Source organism: Penicillium longicatenatum (genome assembly GCF_028827895.1).
Source record: "Penicillium longicatenatum strain IBT 33135 chromosome Unknown contig_1_segment0_segment0, whole genome shotgun sequence".
NCBI lineage: Eukaryota > Fungi > Ascomycota > Eurotiomycetes > Eurotiales > Aspergillaceae > Penicillium > Penicillium longicatenatum.
This window is the reverse complement of record NW_026643119.1, coordinates 4,135,510-4,152,078: the sequence shown is the minus strand read 5'-3', so window position 1 is coordinate 4,152,078 and position 16,569 is coordinate 4,135,510. Positions and strand designations below refer to the sequence as shown.

The 16,569-nt window shown below is 47.2% G+C and overlaps 6 protein-coding genes across 6 annotated transcripts; 2 read left to right on the top strand and 4 right to left on the bottom strand.

Moving 5' to 3' along the window:
- Nucleotides 1-1,526: 1,526 nt before the first annotated feature.
- On the bottom strand, nucleotides 1,527-2,629 carry N7484_002325 (uncharacterized protein; the record flags this gene model as incomplete). Its single annotated transcript, XM_057112745.1, has 3 exons — nucleotides 1,527-1,658; nucleotides 1,708-2,460; nucleotides 2,627-2,629. 3 exons carry the CDS (start codon nucleotides 2,627-2,629, stop codon nucleotides 1,527-1,529), a joined length of 888 nt encoding a protein of 295 aa, XP_056977482.1.
- A 365-nt stretch (nucleotides 2,630-2,994) lies between these two features.
- On the bottom strand, nucleotides 2,995-5,147 carry N7484_002324 (uncharacterized protein; the record flags this gene model as incomplete). Its single annotated transcript, XM_057112744.1, has 2 exons — nucleotides 2,995-4,900; nucleotides 4,948-5,147. The coding sequence occupies 2 exons, from the start codon at nucleotides 5,145-5,147 to the stop codon at nucleotides 2,995-2,997; spliced, it is 2,106 nt and encodes a 701-aa protein (XP_056977481.1).
- A 2,957-nt stretch (nucleotides 5,148-8,104) lies between these two features.
- N7484_002323 (uncharacterized protein) lies at nucleotides 8,105-10,194 on the top strand (the record flags this gene model as incomplete). The annotated part of the gene is made up of 5 exons (XM_057112743.1): nucleotides 8,105-9,057; nucleotides 9,109-9,293; nucleotides 9,346-9,473; nucleotides 9,520-9,634; nucleotides 9,683-10,194. The coding sequence occupies 5 exons, from the start codon at nucleotides 8,105-8,107 to the stop codon at nucleotides 10,192-10,194; spliced, it is 1,893 nt and encodes a 630-aa protein (XP_056977480.1).
- Nucleotides 10,195-10,902: 708 nt separating this feature from the next.
- N7484_002322 (GNAT family N-acetyltransferase) lies at nucleotides 10,903-11,580 on the bottom strand (the record flags this gene model as incomplete). Its single annotated transcript, XM_057112742.1, has 1 exon — nucleotides 10,903-11,580. One exon carries the CDS (start codon nucleotides 11,578-11,580, stop codon nucleotides 10,903-10,905), a length of 678 nt encoding a protein of 225 aa, XP_056977479.1.
- A 1,258-nt stretch (nucleotides 11,581-12,838) lies between these two features.
- Nucleotides 12,839-13,213, top strand: N7484_002321 (uncharacterized protein; the record flags this gene model as incomplete). Its single annotated transcript, XM_057112741.1, has 1 exon — nucleotides 12,839-13,213. The coding sequence occupies one exon, from the start codon at nucleotides 12,839-12,841 to the stop codon at nucleotides 13,211-13,213; it is 375 nt and encodes a 124-aa protein (XP_056977478.1).
- A 1,007-nt stretch (nucleotides 13,214-14,220) lies between these two features.
- Nucleotides 14,221-15,700, bottom strand: N7484_002320 (uncharacterized protein; the record flags this gene model as incomplete). The annotated part of the gene is made up of 3 exons (XM_057112740.1): nucleotides 14,221-15,126; nucleotides 15,186-15,601; nucleotides 15,667-15,700. 3 exons carry the CDS (start codon nucleotides 15,698-15,700, stop codon nucleotides 14,221-14,223), a joined length of 1,356 nt encoding a protein of 451 aa, XP_056977477.1.
- Nucleotides 15,701-16,569: the final 869 nt, after the last annotated feature.

The following is a 16,569-nucleotide window of genomic DNA, read 5'->3' as shown; positions in this document are numbered from 1 at the left end:
ATGCTGCTTCCTAACCACAGAAGCGCTCTGCTCTTCTCCCTACTACGGACTCATTTGGCCGATACTGCACAGGTCGTGATCGCAAAAAGTGGGATGCACGATGCAGGACAGAAATACAGCATGCTGGATGCTTTCTAAAACGCGGCAGAGGAACTAGCCAACCCGCTTACGGCGATGTATACGTAAGGCAACGGGCGACACCATTGCACGAATATCAAGCCAGCGATTATGCTATACTTGTTTTCTCTACATTGTGGTTTTACAATGATCAACGAAAGGCTAGAAAGAATTGAACTACTACAGCCACGAATCCCGTATTGATGCCTGGGATTGGAACTGGACTTTCGCGAGAAGCAAGTGGCTTTGTAAATTATCTGTAATATCGAGCTTTACTGCGCATGTTTCGCCAAACATCCATACGCCTCAAGAGTCTAAGGAAGCATTAGCGCGGCTGGCAGTTAGGAAGGATTGCGAAGGTCTGAGTACTTGCTTTGATGTGTATTTTAAATCTTCACCTGCCGGAAGGCTGAGGACTTTAAATGTCCTTCTACCTAAATACAGTTAATTTCAAAGTTGTAAGAGAATAGGTACATAGCCTTTATGGATTCTAGCTCCATTGATCTATGCATTTCATTTTTCATAGGGAGTCAAAGAAGAAATTAACGTTGGGAAATACCTGCCAATTATCTATCGTAGTTCTGGCCCCTGCCGTCCTTTTATATAATTATGAACATCAGAAGAAAATATATCAACAAAATGACCAAATATCAGTAATGGTCTTTTTGTTTGGTATTTAAAAATAGAATAAATCACGTTATCTAATGAAGCAGTCTTTTTCAGTTTCGGGAAAGTCGTTCGCGAAATATCGAAAATTGAGCTGCTGCGAACACAGCTTCTTATTTGATGCCTTAGAAGGGCAACACATGACTCTCAGTTTCCTCCATACATGTGGTCTTGGCTTATATAACTAAGTTCCCAAACCATTACATCAACTAGCATCATTGGTCTAGTGGTAGAATTCGTCGTTGCCATCGACGAGGCCCGTGTTCGATTCACGGATGATGCATTTCTTTTTGTTTCTTGTTTTTTCTCCACTTTTTTTGATCTATGTACTCGTCTTTCTGGATGTGCTGGAAGTTTTCATTAAAGGTCAAATTTTGCATCAGCACGTATTCCGAAGCATTGGCATCAATCATTCCTACATAGCAACAGATCATCCATATAAGCCATGCATAGCTAACTATTAAATCTCAGACAAGCCTGCCTTGAACAAGTACAATAGATGTCAAATGGCAACCAGCTAATTCGGTGGCTAGATTAAATCCACACGATTGTCATAGCCTCACTAGAATATAAAAGGAGAATCGGGGTATTGTGCATAAGATGACGAACGCCAGAACGCTAGAAAGGGGGATGTCGTAAGAGAAGAGAGGGAGCAAGAAAGAAAGAGAGGAGTGGAGCAAGTTTCCAGGCCGAATCGCAATAAGTAGCGATGGAAAAAGCAAAAAACCGCACCAAAAACCGCATCATACAGACGGCCTACCAACAATGAGTGCGTTAATGACATGGCCACTCTTCCAGCCTTGGTCAACCAACGACTCATGCTCTTTCAGCATATGGCCAAGGTAAGCGACTCGTACACGCTGGTTATTTAGAAGCTACCAAATCGTCAGCATCAACCGATCAACCAATCCATAGAAAAGGAACGCATACCCCTGCTTCTTGATGGACCTTCCTTGCCAAAAAGCCTACACTCTGACTTTTACCAACAAGCATCATCAAATCGGGTCCATCACGATCACTCAACCGGGCAAAAACCCGGATCAAATCCCGCTCACTAGTTTTCCCCTTCTCGTCGCGCCGTCTCTCCAAAGCCTGCGCAGCAATCAGCTCGTCACCAGACGCATCATCCGTCGCCAGCTTCCCATCCGAATCTTCCTCCCGAACAGATCCAGACGCAGGCGAATGTCCTTCACCACGGGCAATATTCTCCGGATCACTAACGATGCACTGCGGTAGCCTATACAGTACTCCTTGTTCATCGTAGCAACCTTCACAGAGATCGCCCGTCGGAATGGTAACACCTGCCGCATCGATGATACCCTGCGCCGTGACTAGATCACCGCTCTGAATGAGGGATATTGCGCTTGAAAGCGCAGCCCAGATCTCCAGGCGGCCCGTGACACGGGTTTCGAAGAACTCGCGGCGTTCGCGGTCGAGATCGGTGCGTGTCCATATCCGTCGCTTACTGTTCCATATGTGTGGGCGGACGGGCTCATTGTAGTGCTGGTCTAGTGGGAGGTTGGGGGATCGCTGGGTGCGACGGTGGCGGGTTGTCGTCTGTGGTGCCGTTGAGTCGGCGACGTCGAGGGTTGTTTGTGTGGTGTGACCTTCGGCTCGGTCTTGGTTATTCTGGGGGTCGTCGTCATCGTCACGCGATGGGGTAGAGGCACAGCAGCCCTGGAATGTGTTAGATTATTTATGAGTTCTTTCCATGAGGAGGTATGGGTTGGAGATGGTAGATGCGGAGGTGGGAAGTCGTGTGACCAGTGATTCGATCCGTAAAGACAGGATAATTCGACCCTTCTGCAGAATAGACAGGGTAAAGTGGGAATAGACGACTTACCATCTTGCATGCGATATAGACATTCCATATGCTGAGGAGAAGAGGGGACGGAGAGAGGGGCCGAATGGTGGATCGATGAGGATCCAAGCTCGGAATTAAAAATATCCCCTAGCTGCAACAAAGACAGCTGGTTAACCATGGAAACCTTGAACACTGAACCTGGAACCTGAACCTTGCACTTGGATGAAATATGTCAAATACAAAAACAATGTGAACGGACATTCCTCGACTCCAAACTTTGGATCAAGCATTTATAAAGGGCCGATTCGCCCATTTATTGTCTCAGCTGCAGCTGGATTGGCTATAGTTACACTGGTCGCAATATCCTTTCTAAAAAACATATACCAAACTTTCAAGGTTGTTTGCCTTCATTCCTCGTCCTCGTCGTCGCTGCCGAAAATTGCTTTGAAGATCGCATCGCCTGGCCGCTCAGCCTCGAGGGCTTCATTGTGCTCAGGCTCCACGACAGGTGCTGCTGGCACACTAGCCTCACCTGAAACGGGAACTGGCTGGCGACCCGACTCAATCATAATCATATCCATAACCTCTTTCGAAATCAGATCCTTGGGTTTCGAGTCGGTCTGATAACCACCCGACTGGAAACGAGTGCCATGATTTTTAGGATCACCCGATCGGCTCCCAGGATCAAGCTGTACATGGTCAGGGGGCTTGATATTGAACCGCTTGCAGAGAAGACGGGTCGGAAAGAAATTATGTGTACTTCGAGTCATTTGTCCGAACATTCCAATCTTGGCAGCGGCCACAGCTGGGTCATCCGGTTTCTCAACAGGCCGACTGAGCGGGTTATCAGAAGAGTCCGGCGCGTCAGAGACAACCTTAGGTCCTGATGAAGCCGATGTGAACCGAGATGCCATCACGCCAGACATGGGCTTGAATACCTCGGCAGCCCGGGCAAACTCCTGCATCTCGGTGACCCACTCGTCGGTGCTGGATCCCGGAACTCGGTCAGGAAGAGTGTCGCGAAGACCAGCTCGGACCTCGATGAAGGTGCGGTAACGGGCACGCTTTGCTTCATCCTCGGCATAGGGCATCCACCCACTGACACCTCGAGTTAAGGCTTGGACCGCGGTTTGTTTGTCCAAGCTTGGGACAAGATCCCAAAGATCCCGACGTCGATCGGATTCTGATAGCTCATAACCTTTTGGTGCCTTTTCACTCATAGCTGGTGGGAGGTTGGTTTTGCCCGTAAGCTTCGCAATTCGTTCGCGGGCCTCTGGTGTCATCCAGTCGAAGATCGATTTGCCCGGTAATTGAGCTTCACCTAGGGCCGCCGCTCTGGAAGTCGGGTCGAGGGAGGATGCCTTGGCTGCATCTGCTGTAGAGACATAGTCTGATGTGCGCTCCGTGGCAGATTTTCTGGTTGATTTCCATCCCTCTGGAACCTGGGGAGGGTCATATTTCTTTTCAGAGATCGACAACCCCATGAGGCTGTCTGCAAGAACGAATCCGTCCAGCGGTAACCGTCCGTCGCGGCATTTTCTGAACCCGCCCGTACTTCGAGCAGCAGCAATCTTTTTAGATATGAAAACAGGCTTGGCACTGAGCAAAGGATTTGACGATGCGATGGTCGGTTTTGATTCTTTCGCTTTCTTCTTCTTGCCGCCAATGGTTTTGTTGTATGAGATCTGAGGGCCCAGAGAGTACGGGTCCTCGTCGTCGGACCCGGTGTCATTGAGAATGCCGACACCGAAGCCTTCCCGTTGTGATTTTTTTGCCGCTTTCTTCTTGGTAGCCAAGCGATCCCCGAAAAACGAATCAGACTCTTCATCCTCGTCTTGGGTTTGTTGACCGGGCTTTTCTAGGTGCGTCTCCCCCGAGAATCCGAGACCCTTGTGATCTGTCTTGCGGACGAATGCGACCATGGGCGGGTTCTCCGGCGCGAAGAGATATGTTTCCTCCGAGGCAGGTGCACTCTCGTCCAGATTGGCTTTGCGGCGGACCTTTGGACCGATTCCCTGTCCTTCCCTCCAGCCCATCTTCTTGAGCAGCTTCACTCCCATTGTTTCCCCGCCCGTTTTCAGTATATCCATAAGCCCCGCTCTGCGAGTGGCATCTGTCTCGGTAGATCCGAAGCCAGCAAAGCCCTCCGTTGTATTGAGATTCCGTGATTCTTCCTGCTCTCGTAGATCCTCCTCATCCATGTAATCCTCCGGTCGCTGCGCAGCCGGCTTCGCATCTCGGGCGCGATTCTGGCGGGACGAGACAAAGGTCGCGGGCGTCCATCCTTCTTTCGAGCCGACAGTATTGAAGTATCTGCGGTCTTTAGCAAACGCGCGCATCGCCTGGGACATGGAACCTACCCAGCACTGAAGCCGCCAGTAAAGGCGCCGTGTAATCGCTTCCTGCCTCTCTCGTCGGTCACCTCTTGTTTCCAGACTGGTAAGTAGGAGCCATCGTCGCGCGCACCATCCTCCAGCGGCGGTAACGGAGTTCCATAGACGGCATAGGGCGAGTGAGATTGATCGGCCTCGAAGGCTGCGCGAGGGCGCTTTGAGGCCATGCTCGAGTTAAGAGGTGGGAAGGTTCATGATTCGTGGAAATCCAGCGGGACCTTAGCTATAATAGAACCAATCACATGCTGAGTCAAAGAAACCTCAATAATGGAAATGATCACCGCTACACTTGCTCTACAACAGCTGTGGACTAAGATGATTTTATGACCTGACGTTCATATTTTATTTATACTTGATGAGGCCTTAATCTAAATGTCTTTTTTTTATTGCACACTGACCGTTGCTGAAGTCTACATATGTATAAGTAATCTTCTTGTTCGTCGTGAGTTATTTCCTTGGAAGCAGTATACCTGAGCCTCTTGCTTTCCTTCTCATTCTGAATCCTGTATTCTCATATCGAGCCCATGGGATTTCTACCACCTATTGTCTCTCCGTCGAGATTTAATGTGCTTCTAAAACCACTGGAGACCCTCTTTCCCTTATGCATTCTTCTTTGATCCCCAGAGTGACCGGAACTTTGGTGACACTCAGATTTTGACAATATTCCTGGGCTGTCTTCAGAGTTAGTCTTTCTACAAGGATATTTGGTCATTAACACAGTCAATAAAACTCAGCAAGCAATTTAAAATCAAGTATATGGTCGACATCAACGTAGCGAGCTTTCCATCAGAGCAAGTCATGTCGCTGAAAGCCACGATCTTCCGTGAATTCTATGATCCGAGATTATTAGTTTGGTGGCACTGTATTCCGATAGATAATATTCTTGATGATCTTCATTCACTATTGACCTAGTTTTTGGATTGAATCTCTCCGTACCGGCAAGCGGGGGAATTAGAGAGAGTTCCGGCAGCTCCAGCTGTCCCACAGCACGATTTTGAGCGCGAAGGGGACATTTGACATAACGGCACGAAGATTTAGATATCTGCTTTTTCATGCTTTTTTAAGAGAGGGCACCTTGTCTATGATAGCCGCAACTATGTTGGATAAAGCGGCCATGGGAGCGAGCTTGGGCTCTTTGATGCCAGGTCCCATGTCCTGGAGCTGTCAACCCGGGCTATAAATTGCAATTTGACATTACGGTGGTCATAAAGTGACCAGAATTGATTCTGGTTTGTGAGAAGGTTTCTCCAGTCATGTCAATACGAACTCACGCCGGGAAGGACCAGTATTGCATCGTAAATTCTATTATGTTGATTAGTCAATGCGGTAATAACAATCCTTGCAATTAGGCTCTATCATTGTGCCGGGGACTTCATGGTCCGCCGGCCCGAATCCTCGACAGATAGGCGGAGAAAATACTTTTCTCTCAGTTCTTCCCGAGGTGTGGCTTCTGGGCGTTTTGGGGCGTGCGCTACTAAGCTTTTGGGGATATGAACGGTTGATGAACACGAGCAGTCAACCAATAATCCTAAGGCTACTGCTGGATTTGGTATATAGATAAGAAGTCATTCTGGTATCCAATGAAGCGTTACCTACATTCAAATGTATAGTAGGTTGGTCTAGATGATATAACCACGTGGCGACCTGTCATGTTCTTCGCCAATGCCCTACTTCAATATGGCGCAACCAAGCTTTGGCCAAGTACTATCAAGACGATTGAACATCAACCGTGGAACACGATCCATGGGGCATTGTCGCCACAATAGTCAACACGTGGCACAGACCGCCAGCCTCGGCGATACCATAAAGTTCATACCCACCAGTTCCACGTGTGCTAGTGGAGAGCACCGTGCCCTGCGCTAGGTGGCGAGGCCGGACAGGTTCAGATTAGCTGTTGAAAACGCCCGAACTAATTATCCGTGGGTATCCCGCATGCAAAGGGTGCAGCAATCATCAATACCCTGAAAGTAAGCTCAAGTGGAGAATCACTTATCTTGAGAAACAAAGAACCGTGGACAACGAAGAAATCTCATTTGCCCCGTCGGGTCTGCGCCGGTGCCCCGCCGCGGGAAATGCCACTATTCTAGAAAGGGATTGAGCCCCCCATGTCGCTTCGCATAGGTGGGTCAAAGCCAAAGTGTTCCAGCCCCTGAGGTTGGAGCATTTGAAACCCAATCCTGAATGAATTCCTATTCTAATGCAGAAATATCTCCGACGTAAATACTGTAGCAACCTTGTAGATTTTGGCATTATTTGTGATGGAGGGCGAATGGCAAAGTGTGAAAGGGAACATCCCAGGGGTCTGTGGTCTGTGCTAAATGGCATTGTCGAATGTCTTGTCCCGAAGCTTATTTGAACTAAGCCTCGATACTACCTTGGACGCCACCCTTTTTTCTCTTGGCCACTTATTCGCCCCTTTCCGGGTTTGTTGAACGATATTTGTTGTCTCGCGTACATTGTCTAACCTTACTTGGATTACCCCGGTGGTGTAACTTGTATCGCCTTCCAATCGTAGGGATGTAAAAAAGCCAATCGGAGACACCGCATGACCGGGATTAATATGATCGCGTGAGGAGGGTAGGTGGATCGCGGCAATTGGCTCGTGAACCAAGTTTCTCTCGCTAGCGAGCACTTCATTTAGATTGCAGATTGTAGGTCGAACTCCAATTGCGCTCAAATCCTGTCGTTCCCTCGCGATTGTCATTTCCCAATTTTTAGTGAGGAGATTGAAATTGAACATGTAAATTAATGAGCCAATGAGACAAGGGTAAACCGCTATCAAGTGGAGAGCTGAAGTTGAGTGCTACCCTAGTTGCCTTATCCGAGCGCCGATAAGACACAGACGTAGCGCCTCAATCTTCGTAAACTTCGAGACTTCTGCTTCTGGAATCTTGAGCTGACTTTATCTTGGCATTGCTTCATGCATACCGGTTAGTCATGGTGGAGATAAACAGAATTAAATTCCGCCATTTACTGGGGTTATCTACGCTAGTCTTAGCGTCGACCAAAGTACTACTCCGTACCACGCTATCTTACTCCGTCTTATAAGTGTCCCCTCAATTCTCTTTTCCCTTCTTTCTCTTGTCGGCCTTCCATTCCAGAATTGACTCGCCCTCCCATCACTATGTCTATGCTCCCCGGCCCTATGGCCATCACGGCTCCCACGGAGCAGATGCGTGAGAAAGGCATCGAATCCGATGAAGTTCGCAAGATGTCCATGAGTGCCACTCACCCCGGTGTTCGCCAGCGATTATGGGGAGTCCAAGCCCGTCTGGACCCAAGTGTTTCCTACGAGGAATTCACCTACTGGGCCAAGGTTGAGCGTGAGATGGAACTTGAAGAGGGCCGTCGCCAGAAGGCTCTCACATCCGGTCAGGGAGTTTTGGGCGCGATCAAAGGCTATTTCAACATGAATGCCTACGAGGATGACAAGATCACCAATGATACCTCTCGTGCGCTGCAGACCCACGAAGAAGTGACACAGTGGTCAAAGGATGAGAAGTCGCCCGTTGTCAAGGATGATGATGGGACGAGCCCGATCGCGCCTAGCAGCACTCACGACTTCGATGCCGAATGGCGACAGGCCTCGAGAGCCCTGCGTACAGCCAGCTGGGGTGGTATCTTCTACTTGATCACGACTGATATTTTGGGTTGGGGTCAGACACCATATGTCTTCGCCAACACTGGTTACGGCCTTGGTGTGGGTATCTTTATTCTCATGGGTATCGCTGCCGCTATGTCCGGATGGATGATTTGGAAGACTTTCTTGGGTCTTGACTCGTCTCGGTTCCCCGTCTTGAGTTTCGGTGACCCGTTCTTCCGTCTGTTTGGACCTGGTGCTCGTCATTTCATCAACTTCACTCAGGCTCTCCAGATGTTCCTTACTGTCGCTGTCGTGCTTCTTGGTCAGACCCAGCTTATTGCTCAGCTTGGTGAAAGTGTCAATCTCTGCTATGTTGTGTGCGGACTCATTGGCCTGATAGTGAGTATGGCCAGTGGTTACATGCGGTCTCTCAAGCACCTTGGTTGGTTCTGCAACCTGTCGGTGTGGATCAACATTGTCTCTTTCATCATCATGTGAGTACTGAATTTACCCTCCTATCTCCTACTATGCTAATATGTATGTAGCTGCGTTGCTGCAGCTAAATACGGCCCTGATCCTACTGCTGCCGTGAACAACGGTATCCTACCAAAGTCATGGGCAACAAACCCTGTTCCGGTCAAGACCTTCGTTGGTACCCCGCCTGCAGAGTACCAGCAAACCGACGCCAACCTGTTTGCTGCCAAATTCAACGGAATCAACAGCATGGTTTGTAAGTTTGTCCATCTATTCATCTATGAGAAAATGCTAACGGCTTGTCTTAGACGCCTACTCTGGAGCTTTGCTGTTTGTCGCCTTCTTGTCTGAGATGCGCCAGCCATTGGACTTCTGGAAGGCCGTATTTCTCGCACAGGCTTTCATCACCGTTATCTATGTCTTCTTTGGAGCCTTTGTAAGACACTTGTCACCCGTCTGCAAACCTGCGCTAACATATTTAGGCCTACTCCTACTACGGCCAGTACAGCTACGCCACTATCACCCAGACTGTCAAGCCACTCAGTCTCCAAGTGCTGAGTAACGTATTGTCACTAATCACTGGTTGGCTCGCTGTCTGTGAGTATTATTACCCCTACAAGTTTGTCCATGTCTAATGAGACACAGTCCTGTACTTCAACGTCGGTATGAAGACCGTCTACATCGAAGTTGGCCAGGAACTCTTCCACGCTCCCCCAATCACCACCAAGAAGGGCAAATACTTTTGGTGGGGCTTGGGCCCACTCTACTGGATCCTTGCCTTCATCATCGCCATGTCTGTCCCCGAATTCAGCGCCTTCACCAACTTTGTCGGAGGACTATTCAGTCTGAACTTTACCTACTCCTTTTCCGGTGTCATGTACCTAGGCTACGCTATCCAGGAAGGTGCCAGACTCCCCGGCGAAGGATTTGATCCCTACACTGGTCAGACAGTCCGCCACGATACCGGCATGGCGAGATGGACCCGTGGATTCATGAAAAACTGGTACATCACCATTCCCGTTACAATCTTCACCGGTGCTGGTTTTGCCGCTTCTGGCATGGGTACCTGGGCTGCTGTTCTGGCTCTAGAATCGGCTTATGCCCCTGGTGGCTCCCTTACGACCTCTTGGACTTGTACCAACCCTTTCGCTTCTTAAGTCGAGGTTTGAGTGCTGCTTTCTCGAATGAAATGAGGTTTATTGGTTGATATGTGCTACTTATTCAAGAAAGATATGTAGTATACATACAGCTTCCTTTGATGGATGGTCTCAGAGCTGTATAAGTAGTGGTTTATTAATGTGACTAAGTATTATGATACTTTCTGATCAAAGAAGTTCAAATCTGAAAAGAATGATCGAATGGCAATTATGGCTCCCTAGACAGGGATTGATTCATAGAAAACGTGTCAGTCTTGCCAAATCGAAAACAACCCGAGCTATAGATTCTTGAATGACGCCCACAATTCAGTCATTCTAGAAGCACTGACTAGATGAAGCCGTATTTCAATTTTACTTGAAGGTGCATGATGTGGCGTGTTCCGATCACGAGCTACTACTGTGCTAGAAATAGTACTTGAGCATTGACCTAAAGCTACGAACACGCAACGCTAAAGCACATTTTTTTGTTTTGATGCAGAAATAAAATCTTCACCTACACTCAAGCTTAAATTATAGTTACAATGTGGCACCTAGACACGTGGAAAGACAGTTTCAGGGTCTCAAGCTCATACAGGATCTAGTGTAGAGTGAATTCGTCGACATATCAAACGACCAAAAATGCTGAACATAGCAAGCTCATAATGATTGATTTGTAGAGACTGGACCTGTATAGATCAGGAACTCAAACTTTATATTGGTATCAAGTCGCTAAGACCGTGATATCCGCGATATCATGATAAGGCCCTGCCGCACGGAGTACATCGCCTCATTCCCATCCTTCGGAATGAGATGTTCATCCCCATTTGCGATAAGAGCTTCCACAAGAGTCGCCTTTCCAGCGTGTATAAATCCAAGACGCCGATACAACTCAACAGTAACATCATTACCCGCCTTCACGATAAGGCGAACCTGAACATCTCTCGGAGTTGATCTATACGATCGAAGATGATCAAGCGACGCCTGGCATAATTTGCCGCCAAGTCCACGACCGCGGTGTTCCGGAAGTGTAAACAAGCTCAGCATCTGCCATCGCTCCTCCTCTTCGTCGGATCTCTGAGGGGGCTGTCCAGCTTCAGGGGGCAACTCGAAATCAGCGCGGGATGCAGGTCCTCGGAGAGTAACCTGACCGACCCATTGAATGTCATTGGGACACAGATCTTGGCCAGATGGTGTAGCGGCGCAAATGAAGACCTCCCGATAGGGAACTGTGAGTCGGTCTATCCAATCAGTGTCGACGAAAGCTGCTTCGATGTCGTAGGTTGAAGAGAAAGAGCCAGGTGAAGTTTTCAATGCTTGTAGGCGCAGTTCTCGGTATTTTTGAGCGGAAACGCTAATGCCATCCGTCTTCGAGATGCGGAAGAATGAGTATGTGTAGTTGGAAGCCATTGGAAGGTTTGATTCAAGACAAGAGATGTATGTATGTTTTCAATTGGCATGGCTCTCATTGAGTATTTATACTTGCAATAACTATGTGACTCAGAGATGCGACTTGTAACAAGCTATGCTGGTGGACCTCATCTTCTCGCGATGATCCACTTTGATGCTTTTCTAATCTCACGCGACCGGAGCATGAGTGGGGATTGGATTTGAAGAAGCCGCTATTGTCTTTTCAGACCCAAGCTCCGGTTGAAGCTGGCAGCGGAGAAGAGCGGTAGAAAGCAAATTCATTAGAAGAAAAGAAAAAGAAAAAGGAAGAAACAAAAAAAAAGCAACCTTGTCTATTATAGAAACAGCACAGAAATAAGGTAATTTTATGCATTATGGCTGCCATTGAGTTTGATGTAGATACTATGAAAATGACTCATGGTTTGCGAGTCAGTGACCGGCATTACCATTGACAGCTTCCGACTGCTGACATTACAGCACGATGACCTAGAACTTCCCAGCTTGGCTTGGAAAATTATTGCGGCCATTGAATTGGATTATGACTGGTCAGATGCTGGCCCATATTGACGGGATTTGACGGGATTTGCGAAGAATTTCGGCCCGCTTTGTCTCCGTCCACTCAAAGATAATTACGGTACGGCATTACGCTTGTTTCCTCGCCGCTAGTAGACTCAATGGCCTCTCTGAGTTGAACAGCGATCACAATGTGGATTGCATCGGAAATTCCATTTCTATCTAGCGTCGCCTGTGGCATGGAAGGCGCGTGGGTGAGATCGGCACCGCCGAAAAGGATGAAAATTTTCATTCCGCTTTTTTCTTTCAAATCAACCTCTATAAAATTCGAGTCCGTTCCAACTCGACTGCCAAGATCTCTTTGGCATAGGTGTCTCGAACCTTCGTCAGAACCTTTCAGGATTGTGTCGCATTTGAAAACTGTGATTCCAGAAAAAGAAACTCAAGACCAAGTTTGCGAATGTAAAAGAAATTTTAAGCATGAATGAAACCCAAGAATAACTCTTTGTCCTTGAGAACTATTACTGGATAGAGTTCGTCTTTTGTTGCACGTTTACTCAATCTCCGTGCAGACGTGTCTCTTTGTCTATATTTTGCAGGATCTGAAATATTCGTTTATTAATATGACTGCAGTCTCCAATAACCATAAAATCTCTCAAAGATATTTAACTGACTTTATGAATTTTGCCTGACTGCTTGATTCCCTTCAAACTACTGAATTTGACCGATAGAAAATACGTTTACAATGCCTGCTACTACACGCAAGAACACAAAGAGACCGGCCTCCGATCCTAAGCCAGGTCCGCCCGCAACCAAAAGAGTCAAACAGGATGCTCCAAAGGCCACCTCAAGAAACACTTCCAAGAACATAGAAAGGCCAAAACGAACCTCCAAGCAAAAAGAAAAGGCCAAAGAGGCTAAGAAAGACGAGAGGGGAAAATCAAAACCCAAGACAGATTCACAGTCAAATGGAACTTCGAGAAACACCCGGGCTGCCACCAATAAAACAGTCGATGCACCCAAACGCTGGCAGATGAATGAGTCAGATTATGAATTGTCAGGGTCAGACTACTTCCTCCATGTATTGAACTTTTCTCTTCTGGTCGCAACTCTTTTTTGAGATGCATCTAGAGGGAGATCTCAATAAAGCTTCTGACTGGACACATGGCAAGTTACTTGCTGACCTCAGAAAATGGGACACAACGAGTGTATTGATCTCAGTGCAAAACATAGACCTGATGTTTCCGCGTGGAAAAAGTGAGTTTATTAGTGGACCATGATAAGCTTTCTAACGCTAAATGATGGATATAGCCGGGAGACGTTCAGCCAATTGAAAGCTCTGTTCCCATTCTTCACTAGTATGCAAAATCCAGCAGAAAATGCATTACAGCACAAGGTAATCAACTTCCGCTTATTCAATTTGTTTGGGACTGTACATACTAACACGATGAAAACCTCATAGCTATACATAAAACTTCGAAACTCCTATCCGTGTTCATGGCAGTCAGAAGTTTCGGATATATCCCTAGACTTCATCGATAATTCTGGAATTTTGACAATGTAACATAGGAAATTGATGTCAGGAAGATGGGGCTTTTTTCACAACCATACCCCCCCCATGGTTTTGAAAAGCAATATTGCGATAAAAGGAAAAGAGCGCTTTCTTCCAAACTGAGTTCTGAATATCAATCAGCCTCGCTTTTTGGGTAACGTAACCGTAACGCAACCGGTAACGCAACCAGTAAGCGAATGAGTTTGAGGTGGCCGGTTGGCTTACATATGTTGTTCTATTACTCACAGCCATATACTTCTAAGAAAGACATTCGTAATGATTGGAATTAGAGTGTCTTTTGGTAGCTGTTTGATATTTCGAAAAATTTTTCTATAAAATAAATGTAAAATTCTTTTGTTGCTTGATAAATAAACTCCCCAAATGCCCCTTGCAGAAGGAACCATATCCAATGTGGAGATCATAGTACAGAACAGAACATGTGGAACTTTTCAATCCCCAAGATTGTGGAAAGAACTCCCAACTATCAATACCTCGTGTATATTAAAGCAGCCATTGATAGATGCTGAAGCTCGATCTCACGGCATTATGTCGTATGTGAATGAATACCCGATGATTTAGCGGCAAGTCTCCGCAGAAGAGCTCTCGATATCCCGAGTCTTCTTCCGCCTCAAGCCCAGCTTTTTCCGCAGATTGACCGATCTCACCTGGAATGCTCTCTTTCGTCGCCGAGGAGGATAGTTGATCGGACTTTCACCTCCAGTGAAGATTGCCATATCGTACACCAATGCACCAAATAGCGCTCCACTAATATCGGCACACCAAGGACCCCATATCCACCACGCATGGGTCTCTCGGAATAACTTACCACCCCATCCTGCCATAAGCATGGTCAGCCTAGGCCCAAAGTCTCTCGCACAGTTAAAGCATCCTCCAGTATTATAACCAAGCGCAAGGATCACAAGGGTAATAAGAATGCCAAGTATAAAAGCTTGCATTCCGGCTCCAGGTGGCGCATTCGTATCATCTCCAAGTGCCACAATTGCGCCGAAGAGGATAGCACTGCCGAGGAACTCAGTAAAAAATGCGGTAACGGGATGAACATAAGACTTCGGTGCAGTAATTAGAGCCTCAGCGGCGAGACCCGCATTTTGTGGCGTCCCAGTTTTGACACCGATCTCGACAATAGCATCATGGTAGATTGCATAGGCAATTCCGCCAGCAGTGATAGCTCCTAGAAGCTGGGCAGCTATGTAAATAACACACTTCCGAGCGGGAAAGCCACGGAACACGCTCAACGCGATAGAGAAGGCTGGGTTGAGATGACCACCTAGTATCATTAGCAAGTAATCTCCTAACCATCCTGACCGTCCTGACTTGCCGCTGATGCCCCCACTGACGTAAATTGCTGCCATAAAACCGAAGCCCCATGCCATACTTTGAGTAGCGTAGCTTCCACCTTGACCGGAGGAGGTGTAGTTCGATAGTGTTGCGCAAAGCCCAATGGTCATTGCGAGGGTTATCTGCGACGGGAAGATTAATCAGCAATATGATATTGTAGACAAGGATCAGAAGAAATTACCCCAAGCCATTCTGCTAGTGGCTCTCGAAGAATGTGGCGAATCTTAGACCAAGTGTTGAAGAAGCCATCTTCCGAGCCTTTGGAATCATCCTTGGAGTGCGGCTTCTCTGCCGCTGGTTCATGACCATTCTGCACTTCTTTTTTGTCCTCTTTCCGATCTTCTGGCAATGCGCCATGTTGCATCCCTGGTCGGACAATATGAGGAAGGGGTTGAGCCAAGCTCCATGTCGGAGAATCAACTTCCTTTCCATATTGAGGATTGTATAGTCGATAATCGTCTCCAACGTACGCGTTGCTTGCTGGATTCGACGCGCCGGGACCGGCTAAACTAAATGTCGGATTGGTACCGGCACCTTCGCCTTTGCTGGCATCTTCTTGCGTGCCTTGACCTGCCTCGTGCTCATGTGGGTCCATGTCTTAACATTTTATTTAAGTCAGTGTTTTTGTATGGAAAGGGTTGGCGGTGAGTGAGGGAGCTTACCATGGACCGCGCCCTGGGCTTGATCTCCAGACATTGTTCAGCGAAATGAAAGTGTTTGAAACAAACGACTGGAAATTCGAGAGATTAAGAAGGAGGAATCGTGAATTTATGGAGTGTTTCAAATGACAATCAGGGTCCACAACCTTGGAAGGATCAAGGACCCTTCTACAGTACGTCACCGTTGACTTATATCATCTGTGGACCCTACGCCGATCACTCAAAGAGTTCCCACGAATGTAAATCAACCTTTAAATTTCTTAATTCAATGACAGAAAATGACCTAGATTTTATCTCCGGCGAGACAAGGATTTTTGCAGATATACCCTGCTTTATTCTTGATGACTCGCAATTTTTGACCAGCCATGGTTCCGGAACGGGAACCGGGATTTGTATCAACGTCATCTGGCAGAGCAATTTTTTATCACCAGCAAGTCACTGCAAAATCGCCACCGCAGAGAATTCAGAGACGGAATTCCAGACCGAGGAATACCTCCAATGCTTCTTGTAAAGCCCATCCAAAAAAAAAAAAATTCAAGCTACCTGCACCAAGTCGACGTGTTGATCCCAGATACAAAAATGCAGCCCTGGGGACCACTGGCTTGAAAAAATTCTCTCGGTGAAGCTTAACGGCCCATACACTAAATTGAAGGATATGTTGGATCTCGAGAGTCTCGGTGACCATATTTAATCCAGTTTTTGATTGAGCTTTTCACCTAGATGCTGTATCTAACAGCCTTCAGATGCTCAATCGCACTGTTTCAATAAATCATTCATGTACTGTTCCATATTAGAAGTCTTTCGCGCCTCTTCATCCTTGAATAATTTGAGTGATGACTTGTCGGATTGGTATGGCTCTATTTGCATCCATTCTGACCATTTTTGATAATTGTAGAGGCCTCTGTG